The following is a 22079-nucleotide window of genomic DNA, read 5'->3' as shown; positions in this document are numbered from 1 at the left end:
GCAGGGGTAGTCAACCTGTGGTCCTCCAGACGTCCATGGACTACAATTCCCATGAGCCCCTGCCAGCATTTCCTGGCAGGGGCTCATGGGAATTGTAGTCCATTGACATCTGGGGGACCACAGGTTGACTACCCCTGCTGTAAAGCAGTGATTACAAGTCCCTCCTTGAAATAACCTAGAATCCTCATTCCCAACCTTTCTCCAAACGTTCAGTGCTCAGAAGTTTATGCTCCCCACTCTTTTTACTGTAGTAAGCCTACAAACCCTCTTCAGATTAGACAAGATTACAAACTTGGTTTGACACTTACAAATTAGTTCAACTTTGTCTATTAAATATGCAATGGGATATTCCTAACCTGAAGCAAATGAATTATTATAATCATAATGATGCTGATTGCTGGATTACCATAAATGATTTACTGGTGGGTCTCTAATATGGTGGGTTCAAATCACAATTGTTTATATTTCAAAACCATGTGGGTAAGAATGCATTGCACTGAAGAAACATGTAATGCACACAAGAAATGCAGGTTTCAGATTCCAGTTCAGGCTCCCAAATACATTTTGTGCCTAAGGAGGAATATTCAAACAGCATCCTCACACAAACACATTTGGGGAAGGGTGGTTGGAGAGAGTGGAGGGGGGGGGTAATGCTATGTTTTGTTGACTTTTACTGTATTTTGTAGTTGTCATAAGCCACCACAGGCTAGCTGGCCTAGGAGCGGTGGTACAGAAATTAACAAGGGACACAGTCCACCATGATGTTCTCCTGCACAAGCCTTAATGAAATGAAGGTCTTACACATTGTCCCTGTTCATTTCAATGGGATTCACACAGAAATACTTCCCAGTGGATCATACTCCTTTGGACAAGCCCCTTTTCAGTGCTTTTCATAGCACCAATTCACCTTGTCTCATGGAAGTGCTGTTGTCCATACCAGTATTCTCTATTTAAAAGGTAGTCTTCCAGTACACATGGTACCACAGATGCCAGTTCTACATAAATATTCTCCAAGTCATAGTTCCTAATGTGGTAACAAAGAAAGATTTTTAACTCCCCCCCCCCTCCCAGCACACACACTTTTTCTACCGTGGCTTAGAGAGTTTGTACAAGAAAGACTCTTAGTTTCTATATAAATTTGGCTGTAAAATGTTTATGGTTTCTATATAAATGTATAAAGAGGGAGAATTCCATTACAGCCCCTGTTCCTGCGCCTGCCGAACCGTGGGGGAAGGGACAATACCTGCAGATTAACACAAAATACCCATTTTGAATCAATGTCTCAGCCTTTGTATTCTAGTTCATCAAATTATATCCATGTAGGCAGGTTGTCACCATATACTATGAAGCAGATGGAACATATAAATAGGTCTCTGCAAAAAAGAAAAAAAACACCTGCCAATAAAAGTACAGCAGGAGAAAGAAAAGGGAACTATCGCTACCAATTGCATTTGTGTCTCTTATAATAATATAGTAGGATGTTCATTCAAATAAAATACAATTCCAGGTCTTTTCCATATTGGGAATATAGCTAATGTTGAAACGCTTCTAATGGGTCACTACTGCTCTGATCCCTACTGCTATACAAACATCTTTCGCACAGGGTCCTTCAAAGCCTCTCAACTCCTGGTACAAAACATAGTGTGCTGATGTTGGCAGAATGAAACACAGTGAAATAAGCTTTCACAACCAGGGCAACAGTTTCGGGCCAGAGCAAAACATAAGCACTTTTCCTGATTTCAGTAGAAGGGATGTCAACAAAACACTGAGCATGATTATATGTGGCTGAATCATGTCAATACAATTTTAAAAGGAGATACACCATAAAGAGTAGAATTTTGCAGATAAGTCATCTTTCATGAAAAAATCACACCACAATAAATTCCAATCTTTAAAGCATATTAGGTTAGCTGTAGTTTCATTGACAGATATTCTGAGAAACGCCACTCCCAAAATTTATATTCTGCTACTTCCCCCGCAAAATAACGTTATTTTCACAGGTAATAACATTGCTTCTCAAAATATTCCTAATAATAGGAGAGGCTGAAAATAATTTTCAACTTCGATAATGTATTAAGACTTGCCAAGTTAAAGAACTTTTGATAACATGATTGTAAGAAAGCTCGTAATACAAGGAGAAGGAGAAAGAGAAATTAACCCAGGTAAAAACACAATTTATAGACACTCCATTGTGTTCATGTACAACTAAACAAAAAGAAAAGAACATTAAAGGTAAAATTAACAGAACTTGTTCAAGCAAATTTCTAAAAATTTCTAAAAATCACTGTCACTATAAACAAGTTCCTCAAAAAGGTCCCTCCTTTTTTTAAGAACTTGCAGAAATCATTAACGTGTGCATGGTTCTTACATATGTCATTTCAAGAACACTGACATGATTTTAAAAATAAAATCCCAAGGACTACAGCTGTTTTTAAAGCATTGTGCAACTTTCAGGGAGAGAAATGTAGATGTGGGGGTGTCCACCTTGGCCGGTAATTACAATCAAGATTCCAGCAATGTGGCTAGCCAGCTCATTACTTCCTGCCTTTGTACCAAACCCCTTATTTACATTTCAGATTACATTTTTCATGAAACAGCGAGATCTATCAGAGCTGAGAGGGCTGAAATAATGAGGGAGAAATATTTTAATAAAAATGTATTGGGGTCCGCATTTCCACCCATGTTGGAAAAGAAAGGAGTTCTTCTGTAGTGACGGATCATTTATTCTGCCTCTAAATGAGAAGCAAAAAAGAGTGAGAGAAAGAGAGAGAGAGAGAGATGAAACTGATGAACTTTTACTGCCCATTTGTCTTTAGCAGACAATTAAGACAGGAGATCAAAACGGATTATCGTGCCACGCAGACAACTGGCCCAACAGTAATACATCTCCGGGACCACAGATTTGTAACCCTCCTTTTATCCCTCCTCCCTTTCTTCTTACTGCTTTTTCCTCTCTAAAGGCAATGCTAGCTTTGTGGCTCAAGGGGAGCCAAAAGGCTGCCCATCATTATTCAGCCACAGATGTCAGTCTAACCTCCCTTTTTTCTCAGGTTTCTAAAGCTGGGAGCCACAATAATTTGTGACAGATTCTTTTACTGTAAGGTACAAAGAACACACAGAATAAAACATCCAGCAGCAGCAAGGGGCTCTGATCAGATGCGCTGCCTACATGGGAAACACAGTGTATGTAAAAACAAGCGCCAAGAATTTAGACCAGGGAAGGGGCTGGGAGGGGGGAGCAAAGAGACTTGAGGGTTTTTGTACTAATGAGTGATTTGCCTTGTGTTGACTTAACTCACAATATTCCTTATGGATTTAGATTGTCCTGGTTTGGCAGCAAGAAACAACACTTACTGCAATTCACATACAAGTCTGGTGCACAAGTTGCACATGCTGTGTACAATAAGAAAGAGGCATGCTAAAAGCAGCACTCATCTGAAAATTGCTTCCTAAAATCTGAGTGAAGCCTTTCCCTCCATACCTTAACCAAGCCAGAAGGCATTTGTCTGAATTTGTCCTCTGATAATCTCACAACATGCTCACAAGATCATTCACACTATATTTAGATTGTAAAGTGAATGAAAGAATCTGTATCAGGATTTAAAACCGCTGCCTTTCACTTTCTCCCCTGCATTAACAATATTCAGAAGGATGCTGGCTATTCTTTGTGTTGTAAGTAAAAGTGCCTGGAAACTCCTCATCACTTAAGTGCATGGTTTACATTCTTAGAGCTTTTTAAAAGGCAACAAGGAGAAGGAACTCAATGACTGAAATGTGTGAGGTTTTGTGGTTTGTTTTAAGTTTGAGATGTCCGATTCCTTTCTAGCACTTTTTCCTCCCTCCTGTCCATCCTTTTCTGTGTATTTTTTTAAAGCAAAGGGTGAAGGCATAAGGAACATTCTGTAGCTTTGCGTCTCAGCTCTTGCAGGCTTGATTTCTTCTGAGGTGGTTTACTGCATGTTAAAAATTTCTTTCTGGGGGGGGGGCTGGTAGTTTTACAAAAGAAAAAATATTTTATGTATGAGACAGTTCTATAATCCATAGATCACAGACACGAGAGACAGCAACAGCTCAGAGGGACTCTTAATCCGACTACATCTCACATGATAGACTAGCAGCTTTTTCAGCAAACACTGTGGCCCAATGCTGCCGAGTATACTTAGGGAGCTATTTATTAACAGATTATTGGCACGAGATGGCAATGAGGATTCATTCATTTACAAAAGGATGCTTTGTTGCACAACCTCAACTCTGCATTGTAAGTCCTGGAAAGGGGTCAATGTGAAAACTGAAGCAAAAGCCAGCCAAGCTTAAAAAAAATATTAATATTAATATGACAGAGGCGCACCAGGAGTGCGGCCATCAGGGTAGCCATTGTCCCAGCCAGCAAATACACTGCTACAAGACAAGGTTTGTGTGCCCTGAAGGGCCCACATTGAGACACACTCTGCAGGCAGGCAAGAGATGCTGCTGTGCCTTATGCATAACAGAAACATTTAAAAAGAAAAGTAGAAGGATCAGAAGCAATACCATTCTCATGACAATGCAATTCAAACCTGGTACTGGAGCTGTTTTTTGTCCTAATGTTCTGGAAATGCCTCCCCAGGAGGATTTATTTTTTCTTTAAAGGACACAACAATTAAAAGTTTCTTCCACAGATCAGGCTGCAACCAAGAGTTTACTTGCAACAACCAAGAGTTACTTCCTTCTCAAAGCTGGAGTTTCTCTGGCAAGCAGCAAGAGTATTAACTACACCAAGGATACAAAAATAAGGTTCCCTCCCACCAGCCCAGTGCCATCCTCTAATGAGATGCAGTAAAAGGAGAATGCAGCCATTTAGACAGGGAGAAGCTTTTAGTTATCACAAGTTATCACAATCAGCTCATGGATTATAGGGTATTTTCACTTTCCACTTCAGTCTGTGCACGAATTGAAAAATTCCCACCACCTTCATTTTTTTTAAATTCCATCACTCTGCAAAATTTGGTAAGACCCTGAAAATACTTCGTAAAATACATTGCTAATCCAAGTAAACTCATACGACTGAGACAATGAAATGAGGATTCTTTAGCTAAATGCCGCCTGCAGCACCTCAAAGGTTATTTTCTTTGGGAGGGGGGTTGTATTTTTAAAGGGAAAGTCATGAATCTGATTGCTCAGAATAGGCTCTTAAATTGTGAAAGTTTAGCAGAACTAAAAAAAAATCTCAATTTTTTCCATGCAAATTCATAAATATTGTATGTACATTTTAAAAAAAAATCATATTTCAATTACAGTTCCCTCTTCTTTCAAATGTTTTTTTCTTATTTAGAGTTTTAAAGAGAAAATATAACAGCAATATTATGTTGAACAACCCTGAAATGAATTTTATTATGTAAAAAATTAATTACGCATTCCAAACCTGGTCACTGTAGTCTTCGGGGAATTGCCTCCGCACCTCAGGATCTGTAAATAATTGACAGATAATATTAATTGGCTTTGGATTAGTGAGCAAGCAGAGAATCACACATTAATATTTGATCAGAAGATGATAGCAGCCCTGGCAGGGGATCCAAGAAGGGCAGCTGAGGCTGAGACGCTGATAAGAGGAAGTAAGGACTCCTCAAGGCTCTCCTTTTACCCTCTTTCCAGAAAGACAAAAAAGAAATTAGAGAGACCTGATGCTACTGTTAAGTTTAGGCTGTTATCTAATTCAAAAAACCTAACCAGGTGCAAATTGCCAGCTACGTGCATGGGAAGGGAAGAGCGTCCTGAGCGTGCTTGGACTCCTTATTTTTAATCAGGTAACTCATTCAGCCAACTGCAAGAACAGACTTTTTTCTTTCTTTCTACTGAAGGTTTGTAAAGAAAAGCCCAACAGTAGCATTCTGTGGGACCTGATCACAAGTCTTTCAAAGCTGATTCAGGCATGGAGGAGGAGAAGCGGAAAAAGAGACTCTCCTTAACAGTTGTTCCAAACATGCATATTTCACTGGCTGAAAACATCTAATTAAAGCATTCCTAAACCACTTCAGGACTGGTAAACCCTAATATTTAACCTTCTTCACACCAGAAAGCTCAAGAAACAAAAGTACCTTTCTTCCTCATTGCTCAGGACAAACAACGACAGTTCAGCTAGAGAAGCAGCAGCTCAGAATAAGTATAATTGTATTAAATAGAACAGAAGCAGCAACACACAAAACCCAGACCAAAAATCATTTCTCTGACAAACCATCTCAAAACAACTCTGTGGCGACCATCTGCTTTTCCTAACAATGTTTCCAAGATTGCCAGCCTCTGTATTATTAGTGTAATTTTTAATTACAACAATAATAGATTAGAAACACGATGCCGTGGAATTTGTGAAGAAGTTGTCATATTTTTGCCTGTTGTCCAACTCGCATTGATACAATTGTCAGCATTTTTAATTCTTTGGGCTTGCAGCGCTGGGTGTATTGTTAACCAGATGCTTTCCATTTTCAAAAATGTTTCCACAAGTTTTGATCATTATGAAAGGAGTGGGGATTTGTAAACAATCTTTACTGCTCAATTACTGCTCTCCTCTGCTAGAGTTAAGGCTTGTGGGGCAGAGAATAATTTTACGATGTATACATCATATACTTTTATTCTTAAACACACACACACATGCACACACTCTTGTCCTACCCCAACTCTCTCACAGGCAAAGTTTGTTTTGCTAATAAATTGGTTAATTGGACGGTTCAATTGTTACCAGATGCAGAGTTTCCACTAAATTGTACTTGCTTTCAACAAAGTATTTAAATGTACAGTAAGACCACTTAAAAACAAAAAAAGAACACCAAAAAGAAACTGACTGCAGGAAGCTGTTATTAAGTCTTCTATGAAGACTGAAGTTGGATTAGAGTTCTTCTATCGTGCACAAGGGAGGGGAGGAGGAAAGAGAAGAAGGGAGACACAGTCACGTAGAAAAACTGTAATCAACTCAATCATCATACAAAATAAAATATCACAATGTTAGATTCTTTGTGTATCCTGTATAGCTTGGCCCCCAGCAAAATTTTCAGCCTGTCTTGCACCCCCCCTCCTATAGCCAAAGAGAATCCTAAAGGGTTAACTAAAATTGTGTTTTAACAGATCTAATTGCATCCTGCAATTATTATGACTGGGATGTTTTCAGAAAGACCAACAAGGAACTTGAACCAATGAAGTATCAGGCACACCTAGGCAGACTGAAATCAACAAGTTTGGGACCATGCACTCCAAATTCTAAAGTGGTCTTACTGTCAAGCTATGGCTTTTCCTCACTCTTAACCCATGAAGAAAACCAGTGATGTGAGGCAATGTGTCTGCCATCAAACCAGTGTGCCCTGAAGAAGCAATACTGCCCCATTCTACTTGCCAAAATTACACTTCCCATTCTCCAAGCATCTAGCTGGCACAGGTCATGATGACAGCCCAGCAACCATTGCTAATAGAGCTTATCATACCACATCAAGGAACTCAAGGAACTATCATAGTGCTTGGATTTCTCAGAGAACATTTGCCATGAAGTAGAGGCCCCTTATTAAACAGTTCTTGTCTAAAATGAAATTGTGAAAAATTACTGCCAAAAACTCTCAGGAAAGCAACCAATGTACGGGAGCCAGCGGGTAGAGGGGCTTTATTAGCAATCTTTTTAGGAAGCATCTTGTTCTTTTATTTAACGTGCCACTCCTTCAAAGGGCACTTTGCCTACATGGAAAGCACTTCCACAGAAGAGAAAACATTAAGTCCTTGCAATGGAACCATCATATGTGACAATCTACACGAGGCTCTCCCTACTTTCCTCCACAGAAAGGCTATCCACATTAGAAAAATATAATTTAACATTCAACTCTGTCTTCAGTCATTATTGACTTCCTCTAGCATTGTAGTATTTTCCCCCTCCCAATAATCCTGCTTTTATTCTCAGCTGAAGCCTGGGAAAAAGGTGAAGGATAAACTAAAGGCCCCCAGGCAGACACTCCTTCCAAGCTATAAATTTATGTTCCCATATTCAGAGTCAGTCCATTTTTCCCGTCACTTTTAAATCTATGTCAAAGGAATTATATTAAAAAAGAATGAATTATGCCCATAATGGAATAGGCAAAATGTATTTTAGTTCTTGTCAATTATCCTAAACTAGATTCAGCACAATACATTTCAAAGTCAGAATACAAGGATCACAACTATTCAAGTACCTGCATTTTGAAAATCCACAATCATACAACCTCTTTTGTACTTTGAAAAGCAACACCAAGCATCAGATCTCAACTGAATCAGACCCCAAATATTCAGCTAGTCTTGCATCTTATTTCTCACAACAGCCAACCAAATGTAGTAGAAGATTCACAAACAGGGAGCACAAACCTCTCCTTGCCCTCCAACCAAAACTGGCATAGGTAAACATTAAAACATGAAGGTTCTCTTAAGTCATCATGGCTAATAATTATTTATGGACCTATTCTTCATGCTTTGCCTAACCTCTTGTAAAGTAATCTAAAACTAGTGGCAATCACTACATCTTGTAGCAATGAGTTCTAGAAGTTAATCAAGCATAACAGGGTGGATCCTACAGAGCCTTGGAAGAAAAGGTACTTAATTTGGAGAAAGGCTTGTTGGAGATGGTTAGATCCACACTAGTGTAAACAACTGTGCATGCCCAACATCTTCCCTTATAATCAAAATGATTTGTTGTGTCACATACAAATATTCCTTGGATTTTTTAGATCGGCATCAAAAGCTCGTGGAGGGGGCAAGCAGGAATATCAGATACATTATGTATGAACAAACACAGAAAAGCTCTAAGCTTTGCACTACTAAGCATTTTAATGCTGCAACCCCACCCAACAAGGGAGTTAATACCTAAACACCTGATGCAAGTTCTAAAGGATCAGAAGTCATCTCTTGGCCCTGCGAAGAACTAATTCAGCAGATAAAGTTTTTACTTTAGCCTGAGATTAATTCTTAAGCAAATATAACTGTAATTTTTGCTCAACAGCTTATATCAGTTCTAACTTAAAGCTTTGTAACAGAACAATCACATTTAGGCTTTCTTCCCCTGTAGCAGCCAGACTCCTCACAGCACTACAGCCTTAATATACTGATATAGCAATAAGATGCTAAATTGACCGATTCTCCCTAACATGCTCAAAGTTTTTTAATGCACCAGTATAGTCTGAAGACAGTGCATAAAACCATTCCACAAGGAGCTCCCAGCAAGTTTGCTGGTTTTTTTAGAAAACTTGATAAGCCACCACCTGCCTGTTGCTTCCACTGCACACGAGATGGGGTACTCCAACACCAGCTGCCATATTTCTTTATGATACTGGGCAGGTTTAAACTCAAGTATTTATTTATTTATATCTTTATACCACCATTTCCATATGGCCCAAAGCAGTTATGCTGCTGAGGAAACCAGAAGCCACCACACTGAGTCTGTGGGACAGAGAATAGGCCCTTGTACAAGTACTCACCTGAGTAATGCTGCCATCTATCTTAAACATTTTCAAACATTCCTGTTCCTATCAGCACCAGTATGGCAAATGCACACATCCTGGCACCCTGCAGTTAATAAAATTCTTTTAAAAATTCTCCATCTGGCAACAATCCACTTACATGCCTGTATTTTTTCTAAAAAAACAGTACTCCACAGGGCTGCGTTGCGTCAGCTCCACTGGTTAAAGTGTTAAACGGTCTAGGGGCATTTCATAAAATATTAAATACATTTTTATTTGGAAAAAAACAGCACATTCAGAGCAGAAGAACGCAGTGCTCTATTTGATTTGTTTTACCCGACAACCATTGCAACTCTGACTGGGATGCCTCCCCACTTGACCCACAATCCCTTGCTCAGAGGTGGGAGGCAGTTATAAAAGTTAGGCTACAAATGGGCTACACATTGCACGCAAGAAGAGTATGTATACAATATAGCAGTGAGAGAAATCGGATGGGGAGGCAGACTGGGCAGCCCCAAAGCAGCCTAAACGTTATTTAAAGATACTCATATCCTGCCTTATTTTATTTTTACAACGTCTGCCCCACTTTTTCAATTCAAAGAAGCACAATTAAAGCCAAATTTCAGGCTAAATCAATGGTACTCAATCCATGGCTCGTGGAGAGTCACATTCACAATTACCATCAACCAAAATAAGCCACGTTTACTTTCATCCCTGGCCTGAGGCCTGCAGCTTATCCATTTGTCCAGCAGCTGCTGTTTGAAATTCATAACCACCTGCCAACCCCAAGCCCCATCAGGCAAGGGACTTGCCCACTTCCCTGAAACATGGGGCAGGCACCATTTTGGGAAACCACAACTGGCATATCAGAGAGCTGCTGGATATCACTGGGCTAAACCTTTAAAGGTATGGCAGATTTTTAGCCCTTCATACCTATCCCACCAATACCCAGCTCTAAGTTTCCAAGATAACTTCCAACAAATTCAAGTTTGTCTTTGATGTTTTGAGGACAATGATATAGACCCAGCTTCCAATAGTAGTATGCCACATATATAATTAAGGCACCAAGATTTATTTAAACCACAAGGTAAACGGTGCACAGACAAAGTTAACACCATAGGCTAGCAAGAGCCTCACACCCTCATCCAAAGCATCCTGTAATTAATCTGTAATTATGTACCACAGCAGCTGATTACCCTTTCCCATTGTATTTTTTTCCCTGATAGACACAGGATGCAACAAGGCCTCAGCCAGCTACCTCTCTTTGCCTTGCCAGTAAGGACTGGGCCCTGACAAAGATCTTTGGCTTGGATGCTGAACTCTGAAGCTGGAAGAAAGCAAGTCAGGGCTTGGTGTAGTGGTTAAGAGCAATGGCTTCTAATCTAGCAAGCTGGGTTTGGTTCCCTGCTCCTCCACATGCAGCCAGCTGGGGCTCATCACAGTCCTGATAGTGCTGTTCTGACCAAGCAGTCCTGTCAGAGCTCTCTCAGGATGTCTGTTGTGGGGAGAAGAAGGGAAGGCGATTATAAGCCGCTTTAAGATTCCTTTGGGTAGTGAAAAGTGAGGTATAAAAACCAACTCTTCTTCTTCATGGCAACATCCCACCTGAATCAAGGAACCAACCAGCAACATACCCACTCTTAGCATGACAGTTTGCTCTCAGCTTCCAATCCAACTCTCACTTGCCCCAGCACCACCCTCTTCTCCCCATCTCAGAAGCTTCCCTCAATCCCACTACCCCTTCCCCATGTCTTGCCTTAAAGAAGACCGTTTCTATGGTGGCCCCTCATTACAGAACTTTACCAGCGATCTCCAGTACCATGTTTTAGGCACCACGAAGAACGTATACTATTTACCAATACTTTTAAGACTGTCATCTGGGATTTGCTTCCAGTAGAGATTTTATATATAGTTTTACTGCTGGTTCTGTTTTACAAAAATAATTTTTAATTCTTTTAACCTGATATTTTATTAATATATTTGTGTGTATGTGTGCCCACAGGGCTTCTGGAAAAAGGCATTCCAAAAGATGAAGAGTATTGACCAAGAATTCCTCCCTTTGTAATTTGGACATGACATATCAAGGTCACATTCACAAGAAGGCTGAATTTAGATGGCCCATAGAGAAGATGGCCGGACAAATGGGAACAGGACATGCTCAAATGTTAGTCTATTCTTTAAAAAGCTAATAACCTTTTAAGAGCTATGTCCTTAAAGGTAAATAAGATACAAAGTGAACAAGATTTAAGACATAAATTACAATCACAGCCAGCCACAATATTCTCAGGCAACCCCATTTAGTGAAATGAATGAAAATCAGGACATCCATCTCATGCAGCAGCACCATGCATGCAGCACAGAACATGTGGGACTGTGGATCACAGCGCACACAACACCACAGATCTCTTCACATTAAAAAAAAAATCACCTTTAGAGTCTCTTAAACCTCCATGTAGCCTTCACCATCCGCAGTTCAGTAGCTTCCCCAAAAGAAAGGAGTCCCACAGGCACTCCTCTGCCCATGCTAGCAACATAATTATGGAATGTCTGAACATGTTGCCTCCTGCAGACACAAAGCCCAAGCAGTTACCATGGGGGGGGGGGAGCACATAGCATGGCAGCAAAAGTTTCATGAGAAACAGGTGGACTAACAGCCAAGCAACTAAAATGCCTTTCCTCAATTTAATACTCTAAACAGACACACACCAGCCAAAACTTAGTTAATAATTCTCAGCTTACTCCTGTAAAATTGCTCAAAAACAATCACAGAACACACACGATACAAGGAGACAAGCAATCAGTGAGTAATTCGTAGCAGTATCTGCTAAGGTCTAGTTATTCTACAAGCACTTTTGTATGCAAAACATGTCAAGTACCTGGTAGATTAATTGAGGCTTTTGTTAAAACATTTGTTCCAGTCACTAGGAAGTTGTGTTCATATGGATAGATCCTTGGCTGGTCTGGGATTTCTACAACTGAAGACATCAAACCAAAAGTCTAGAGTTTTTATTCAGATTCATTATCATACCATCATAGCTGGTCTTCACCAGGTTTTCAACATGATGCTAAACAAATGGTTTGGCTAACCACAAATAACAGATTCCAGGGGTGCTTGTTTCTAAATGTTCTGCTAGATGCAGCAGACATCTCTGAAGTGCTACAACTTCTGAACTACAGCCAACAGCTATAAAATAAGCTTCACATTACAGATGCAAATAACTAGAAGAGCTTAAGAATGGCACTAGAAATTATTACCCCTTCATATTACTGTGGAAAAGCTGCAGGATAATTCCAGAATACAGGGATTTTCACCAATAAACATTTTAAGCTCCCTTACATTTTAAAAACAATTTATGTTTCCCATTAAAAGATTTGTTTTCTTATGCCATAAAACATAAATTAGCTGCTTTATTCAGATAAGTTAACTGTCCCTGTGGGAACACAAAAATGACGTGTCACTTGTATAGGGGGGTAGTGTGGGGGCTTCATGAAAATATGCTGGCAAACTGGATATTCAAGTGGCAAGTGCAAGATCCAACTGGATGTGTTTGCTGGGGGGGATGTACAGAAAATGAGTGACACTTTAGAGTGTAGTTGTCAAGGGAACTGGTTATTCTCCCATGTTACTTCTTTTATCTTAGCAGCTAGTTTGGTTACAGTGCCACATTGACTTGTACAACAAATGCTCAGAATGCACAGCTAACCACTTTTCCTGTGCATTTTAATTCATCTTTTGTCTGTTAAACAGTTTCTGGCTTATTTCTAGCTAATATGCCAGCAATAACAGATTTCCTTGTTTGCTATACAACAAACTGACGCTTCCCTTGCAAAGTTTCAAATGTGGAGTTCTATTTACATAGAGTATTTATCGTAGCAGTATTGAGTGTCTTATTTATAGAATATATCAATTCATTTTTAAAAGCTTCAAAAATCCACCCTGAACTTTCAGAATAAAGTCAATTTTTTAAAATCCATTTGTGATTTTTGTTTCAAATTGGACTTTTTATTTTGTGATCCTAGCTCCAGCTGAAGCTGCTAAAAACACAGTGCTACACTGTATACCTAATGTCCATTTAAAAACGCAAACGGGTGCATATGTGACCTTGTGCTTACACTATTCAACATGTATCCAGCAGGGGTTTAATTTGCAAAGTGCAATTAATATAGTTATATAGTTAATGCAGAATATCGTTGATGCCCAGTGGTAGTGGGATGTCTGTAACAAAGGCCTGAAAGCAGGACTTGAAAAATCTCATTCCTCAATTTCACGGCATTTAAGGCACTATCTGCCTTTCCCCACAAGCATCAAAGCTAATCCCATAGCTGGAACCTGATTTAATTTTCCAGCTGACAGGGTGGGAATCTGCTCCAATTTAGGGCTGCTCTTTTCTTCTACCATTTCAAGAGCAATAAATGGGGGAAAGCTTGGCTTCTTTTCTCCAACATTCATAAAGAGCATTCAGATGAGGAAACGTTTCTCCAACATCCAGTACACTATTATATGCTATGCTGTTCCTGAACTTTTTCTGTACGAAGGCAGTATCACCTCCTCCCCCACCATTTCAGTCAACTAACAGATAGTATAAATTCCTTACAAGCCATCTTTTGCACACCAACTAAGTATACTGAGCATTATGAAGACACTGACCAGTTGGCTGTTCCATTTGAGTTGGTTTAACCAGATTTTCACACAGTTCCTGTAGTTCTCGGTCTTAATGACATCAACCCCAAGCCTTTGGGATAGAGCAGGCCAGTCACTAAACCAAAGGAATCTCCACTTTGGAAACAGAATGCAGATTCTTTAGCCCTCACAGTTTCCTCCATAGCTTTGCAGGATATAAGTACTCTCAACTTCATCCCTTTCCAAAAAAAGGTGTGAGGAAATGGATTTATTTCATACAAGACAATGCAAAATACTGCCAAGACACACTGCAAATGCTTATACTTACTACAAAAAAACCTTCACTTTCTTGCCATGTGTTAGATATTGCACTTTTGTTTAAAATATTAAACTCCTGCCTTCCTATACTGGCACAGAAAGGGCTCAAATCAACTGCAGATCAAGGGTTTAGAACCAGGACAAGGATTAGCCACCTGGGGGGTGGGGGGGTGGTGATCTTTAACTTAACCAAAAGTTATTTATTTTATTTATACTGCATAATGCATAGCTAGACTACAGCTTCAGGAATGTACCAAGATGCTTCAGCTTGCTACTCAACTACTCATGTACAGTGGGCTTGTTTTTGTTTTAAGTGGCTGCTCATTCCAAAGGAAAAAAGCAAAGCACATTAAGTGTATGAATCAGCAGGGTGTGGTCAAGAAAAAGGACAGACCACCTTAGACTGGCCTCCAAAGATAGTAAACATTAATGGAAAACATAGCTGTAAGATCAGGAATCCTACCTTTCAAACACCATTGCATGTCTCTGACTGCATAGACAGCAAACACTGACCTATTGTCTTCACTTGATAAAGCTTCTGAAAGTAGTACAGTCACCAATTACGGGAATCTAAAAGTACTCAATGTATCATCTGTTGTGTAACCATCTATTGTAATCAAAGAAAGCAAACAGGAGGGGATACTTTTAGTTTGCATTCCACACCCCACCACACACACCATACTTTAAAATGTGACTTGGGTGCAAAATAATTTCCAGTAATTGGGGGTGGGGGTGTCCCTTCCACCCAACCTATAAGTCTAGCCTGATATAAGAGGGAGACAAACAATTTTTTTTAATTTATTCAGGGAAACATATGTTACCTCTCTACCCCTACCCCTTAATTTATTATATCCTCAATCCTAAAATGTATCCTAAGTCCACAAAAAAATGCAAATCCATAATATACTGATATCCCCTTCAACACTACCTCAACACAGTTGTGAACCCAAATCTAAACTGAAACAATCCGAATGGACTAACTGACAAAAAAAGTCTCCTTATATGGCATATTTACAGACCTTAGAATGAAACAAAGTAAGACCATAATTCCAAGCTAAGAACCAAATAGCCTAAAACAGTGGTCCCCAACCCCCGGTCCGGGGACCGGTCCCGGTCTGTAGACCAGTCGGTACCGGGCCGCGGCACCTCCTCATCCTCCCCAGCTGCTGCCTAGGGGGCTGCCCTGCCACTCTGCCGCCGGCTCACCTTTGGTGCTCTCCAGTGGCTGCCATGGCTGGGGCTCCCCATTGGTGTGGCACTGCGCAGCTGCTGCTGGCAGTGCCCCCCAGCAGGAAGTGGGAAGTCAGGGGTGCCAGCGGGAAAGCAAGTGGAGCAGGGGCTCAGGTGGCGGCAGTGACGTCCCTTGGCAAAAGACTCCCCTCCGGGCCTCAGTAAAATTGTCAAGCATTTACCAGTCCCCAGTGATAAAAAGGTTGGGGACCACTGGCCTAAAATACATTTAATGTCCAAGCTCCCTACCATGCCTCTCCTCTCTCCCATTCTAAAAGAGAGCATAGTAACATTGAACAATATTACCCATCTTGTACACCTGAAGTGCTAAATTAAAAAATCATATTTTTCATATATACAAAAAAAAAAGCATCTTTACTACAATAGACAAAGCTAATATAAGTTTAGGTATAACTTATGAACAGCAGCCATGACTTCAGATGCCTTATAGCTCAAATACTACAAGACTGAAAAATCTGTTTTAAAAGTCATGGCAGGGAAAAAGAAATACAATGGACACGCATTACCTATACCGGCCAATGAGCAAAAATTAACAGCAAAGGGAGCTCCTCCACCAGGCATTTGGTTGAGGTCGACCATCAACCAAACCACCAATCAGTAGTTCAAACGTTGCAATGAACACCACACACATCACTTTGCAATCCCCATATAATCGTTTAGACTCATTTGCTACCACACAATGACAGGCTGATTGCATGGCAAAACATCCCAAGAAAGAGAGATGTGCTGCTGCCCTGGAAGACCCCAGATATTCAAGCCCATCTTAAAAACAAACCAATGAACAAAGGCCACAGGCATGCCATTCTGCTCTCCTGACACACTACCCTTCTATTCAATGGAGCTTTATGAAAACAAAATCTCCTGTGGACATGGTCCGACATTTGTAAAGAACTAAGAGGTATGCATTATATCTTATCCATAATGCCAATCTAAGCAATACATGTACACAATGCTGTGTATTATTACTTGCACAAGAGTTGCTCGATTTCATCAGATCCCAAAGCCCTGTTAGCCTGGCATTCTGATCCCAACAACAACCAACTATATTGGAAAGGTAGAAAGTGATAGCCATCCCATTGTTTGCTCTCAGGAAACTGATAACCAGATGCTACCTGAACACACCATAAGAACATAGGAGTAGACATGTTAGATCAGACCAATGGTAAAGCTAGACCAGCATCCTGCTTCCAGCATTGGTCCATCAGATGCACCCTACATCTAACAATTTCTTTGAACATATTCTTATTTTTCTTTTTGCCCAAGTTTGTATTTTAAATAACTTCTAAACATTTTGTAGAGATAGTAGTACTCCTTTTCCTTTCAACTTTGTCTGAACTGATTTTTCTAATTTCTAAATGGATTCCTCTATTGAACAGAAATGTTACCATGTCTGACTTCCTGGGCAACTTCCCACTTAGACATGTTGGATCTGAAATTTGCGGTCACCATTTTCTAGTGATCCAACCACATCTCACATGAAATTCTGAGGCACTGCTCAGGCTCTAATCTAGGTGGTTCCATTACTAGCTATTTTAAAACACAATTGTCTATTGTATTTGGGAATATCTCATGGAGATTCATTTTATCATGTATTTGCAACAAACAAATGCTTCATTTAAGAAGTAATTCCTATATAAATTAAGAGCAGAACTCCAAGACTATCATACAATGTTCTCTCCTCTATGTGGAGTTGCTTCTCTCAAGATCCTATGACCATCAATGAGCACAAACTAGGAGAACTGCAGAAGCCTCCCTAGTTTACCGCATCACTTCCACTAAACATTCCAAAACTTTGATAAACCGAAGCCCTGAATGTACCCAAAGTGCAGCTCATGCAACTCTCTCTCTTACATGCAGTCTGACAACTGTATTTTACAAAGACAAAAAGAAACATGCAAAATTTACAACATTAATTTGAAAATAAAACCTTCCACAGTGTAAAACAACAATACAAGAGCAAAATTCTCACACATCCAAAATCTGTGTTTGAATTTAAGCATTTCTAAAAAGAAATCAAAATGGGGAAAAGACAGAATAAATGCCAGAAAGTTGTAAGAGTAGCCAAAGTTGGAATTTTAATTGTTTTAAAAGCTCCAACAGCTCCCTTTGCACTTAATCCCTGATCCCAGAATACCCTTTAAAATGTCACTTCAAATAAATCTAACATTTACAACATTACTCTTGCTTTTTTTTAATTCGGGAATACAGACAATTGATGTTAGTCTTAAACTAACAAAACTCTTACAAAGAAATACATGAATGACCACTAAGAATTGTCATACAAATAGTCATCATTTCTTAGAAATAATGCAGAATCATATAGATAAAATATATTCATCTTTCACATGCATAAAATGAACCCCAACATGACTGTTTATCTACACTTAAGCTGGAAGGAAGTTCAGAATATTCAATTGGGAACAAAGAGACAAATTGCCTTCCTTTCCCAGAATAAGAAAACCTGGAGGTTTAGTGATATAAGTTTGCTGCAGCTAAAACAGTGTCTTGCAGCACCTTCAAAAAATTGGGCTTTGGAGGGGGGGGGGGGGTCACAACAATTATGCCACAATGTATTAATTAGCATTTAAGTGTGACACAACTTTGTTGCTTCTGTTTTTCACAGAAAAAGAGGCTACTGCTAAATACAAACCTGCAAGATGTCTTTGCATTTAGGACTACTTCCTAACCACTCATCCTTCACTCCAAAAAGAGAGCACCATGTCACTCTAACCCTAGTTTATTTTGCCAAATAATGACAAGGTGCCTGAACCCTCACACATTCCTTGTTCAACTTCCTTGCCTTGGGAACCATTTGGCAGAAACTCTACTTTTACCCTCTTGCACAACACTTCATACAATCTTAAACACTGGCAGAAGTCCAAGAGTTTCACAGCTGATGGGTGACCTCTGCAGTAACTTCCAGTTACTCTAAACCTGGAATCTAGCAGGAAAATAGTAAAGTTTGCATGCTCCACATTATGATGCTATGAAGTCCCATCTCATCCCCCCAATGTTCTCACAAGGCTTTTCAAAGACAATGGACTCCAGTCATTTGCACTGAAAACACAGCTATGATCACACAGAGGCCATGCACATCAGAGTGGAAGCCAGTGGTCAACATACAACTCCAGTTCCCATATCACAATTCTGCAGTAAGGATGGTGATGCATTTATTTAATGAAACTTATGCTCTAACCGCTTCCAGAGTTTAATAAATGATTTTTCTCCATCTGAATGGGGGGATTTGATCAGTGGCTACTGCTAAAGACAAAAAAGCCAAGAGGGTGGCATTAAAAAGAGCTGTACAAATCAGAACATTCAAATTTGGCAGCATGAAAAATGTACAACTACATTTGTGTCTGGGAACCGTTTTTATTGTCAGTGACAAAAACAAATCCATTAGTAGCCAAGTCAAAAGATTTAAAGATATTCTGACACCACAGTTCTCCTTTCATGAACTTCAACAAACACTGGATGTCTAGTTTATTATTATTATAAACTGGATAGGAACATGAAGCCTGCCTGAAAGAACTTCTTGATTCCTAGTCATATTTTCAATCTATAGACATACAGTACTTTTTTACACATTTCTGTGTACATATTGGCACAGGTTGCTCTTTTTCATACTGAACACAGCATTTTCAATCAACGCTTCTCAGGATACAGAAGAAACAGAAAAGGTATACACCAGGACAGAACACATTTATTATTTAAGCAAAGAGAATAAAATGATCCTCTGAGAATATCTACATCCTTCCAATGAGCCTGCAAGCACATGGTTAAGGGATGCTTGAATTTACAAAAGGATCCCGGCAAAATCCTTTGGCAAAGGCTCTCAGGAAGCTAAATAGTAGACACAGGATACGAAAGGAGGGTCTTTTCATGGATCAGCAACTGCTGAAAAGATATGGAAACAAAAGAGAGGAATAAATGCCCAATTTTCTCAACGGAGAGAAGAAAACAGCAGGGCACCCCAAGGAGCTGCACTGGACCTTGTGTGTTCTTTTAGAGACTCATTAATGATCTGGAAAAGAGGATGAACTCTGAAGTGGCAAAATTGGCAGAAAGACAACATTTTTCAAGCACAAAGCAGTCTGTTGAATGTTATGGAAAGATATTCCCAAACCAGGTTGCTAGACAGTTAATATATGAGAAGTAATTCACTCTGCACGGAAAAAAAAGTCCTTTGGAAACCAAGGTATCAGTTTCCACTCTAACAGAGGGTCTCAAAGTTGTTGCAGTCCCCCAATCAGCAACTCAATAAGTTTCCAGCTTCCTAAAAAAAATGCAACTTGTTTGCTGGTAGGTAAATCATACCAAGTGTCTTAACACTGCAAAAATCCATCATGTTTTGAATGCTTGGTAAACTTCATCTTTTTGGTTACATCACCCCCAAAATGGATGTAAGCCACTTTCTTTTAGTTCACTTCCAACCTTCGTGCTTGTCTGCTCCATATCCAGAGTTTCTATTGTTATCTCAGCTCCTTTTGCTGTAACTTCTGCTGTTGTTATCCTGCTCCCAGTTCTTCATCCCAGTTTTGGCTTCATTTCTTGAGCATTAAAGCTACTACCATCTACAGAATGTCCAAACTGGTTCCTTGCATTGCACCAATGCAGACCATGATCATTCTATGTTGAAATCCTTACCAGATCCTCCTCCCTGACTTCTAAGGGATCCCCCCATCACCCCAAGAAACAGAAACAAGCAATAATATATTATTGTTACTGCAGTATTACAGCTATAGACTAGCATCTAGACATCTGATGCCCACTTCCCAGAACTAAAAGTGTTTCCCTAGCAGCTTGGTAGGGGGAAGAATGGTTTGGAGGGAGGGTTGGTGTGGGTGGGAGGGGATTTTTATAGTTGCTGACTTTATTTTATTCATGTTGTAAGCCGCCACGGGCCAGCAGTGCTGGGAATGGCAGCATATGAAAATAAATAAATTGATAATGATGATATAAAAACACATAATGCATGTCCTTGATCTGGATCCTCATCATGTTCCTTGTCATAATGTTGCTCCTTTGGAAGTGGATTATCATCCTTGCCTAAGCCGTCTCACTACAATACTCAAAACATTTTTCTAAAGATTCCTGCATCACCAATTCCCTTTATTTCCTGATTAATACAATTTACAGCAGCAAAGTGGTATTAAGATCACTGGAAATTGAAAATCAAGCTTAAGAAACGCATCTTTAGGCCAGAACAAAAAATGAAACACAAACTTGAGGAAGAAGCAAAACTACACTGGAAGAAAAATTGCTTTTAAAAAATAAAAGTTCCCATGATTTATATATACATATACATTCTCTCTCACTCACTCACTATACACACACACACAGCTGACTATGGGGGTGTCGCTGTGCCCCCTACACAATTTTCCAATCCAAAACATTCCTTACTTAGTAAAACACACCTTCTATAACCATGTAACAATGAGATTAAGTTCAGAGGTAAAGTTCATTCACTAGCCCAATAGGCTGCATTTACATGGGCATTATACACTAAACCAGGGGTAGTCAAACTGCGGCCCTCCAGATGTCCATGGACTACAATTCCCAGAAGCCCCTGCTAGCGAATGCTGGCTGGGGCTCCTGGGACTTGTAGTACATGGACATCTGGAGGGCCGCAGTTTGACTACCCCTAGCATATTGCACTCATAGCTGAAATTTTAAACTTGGTCAAGGAGGACCTACAGAGAAAGAAAACACAGAACCATCAATCCAGGATAATAGAGCTGAGGGACCTTTTGTTTTGAGGGCTGTCTCTCTTAACGATGTTTAGCTTTCCCCAAGTAATAGGAGCACAAGAAGTTTAAGGGTTTCATGGCACAGAGGCAGCTAGTCTGTAATATTGATTCCCCCATTCCCCCATAACAGCAGCTTTTAAACTGCTTAGTGTAGTTCATAGCACCTGCTCCAAGTTTGGTTTTTTCCCAGTGTACACTGCCTCTTCAGTTGAGCGCTCCCATTTGTAATAAGATGTAGAACTCCTTTGGAGTATAGGATGGAACTCCAATGTTTCAAACCCTAGTCCTTCAGATGGCTGGCTGCCAATTACCTTCATTTCCCATGCTGCAGCAGAAGAATTCTTGGGCTAATCCTTACCTAGGACAACCGGTGAAGCATTCATGTATGCTCTATATGCTTTCAATGGATAATCTCAGCTCCAGCAGAATCTTGTCTTTCTGGTGTATCAACTGGCTATATGAGTGTTCTCTCTCTGACCTTCAAGCCCTTATTCAAATGCCCAGCACATTCCCCCTTCCTCATGGCAGTCTTATCTGCTAAACCAAAGGCAAAGGTCTCAAAAGAAGTTTGATTCCAGCTTTAAAGCAATTTGAAAAAGCAATGACTGGGGAAGGGAATGGCAAACCACCCCGTAGAGTCTGCCAAGAAAACGCTAGAGGGCGTCACCCCAAGGGTCAGACATGACTCGGTGCTTGGACAGG

The 22079-nt window shown here is 40.0% G+C and overlaps 1 protein-coding gene across 12 annotated transcripts in view; it reads right to left on the bottom strand.

The window, feature by feature from the left end:
* The window catches only part of DENND1A (DENN domain containing 1A), a 240738-nt gene that overhangs the window by 178148 nt on the left and 40511 nt on the right, over positions 1-22079 (bottom strand). For all 12 annotated transcript variants that reach the window (XM_077306060.1, XM_077306062.1, XM_077306051.1 and 9 more), the window contains exon 3: positions 5402-5445. In XM_077306060.1, the coding sequence (XP_077162175.1) occupies positions 5402-5445 (44 nt within the window). The remainder of the gene's footprint in view (positions 1-5401; positions 5446-22079) is intronic.

Source organism: Paroedura picta, chromosome 12, assembly GCF_049243985.1.
Source record: "Paroedura picta isolate Pp20150507F chromosome 12, Ppicta_v3.0, whole genome shotgun sequence".
In the NCBI taxonomy this organism is placed as follows: domain Eukaryota; kingdom Metazoa; phylum Chordata; class Lepidosauria; order Squamata; family Gekkonidae; genus Paroedura; species Paroedura picta.
Note: the sequence above shows the minus strand (reverse complement) of the source record. Positions and strands in the feature narration are given on the sequence as shown.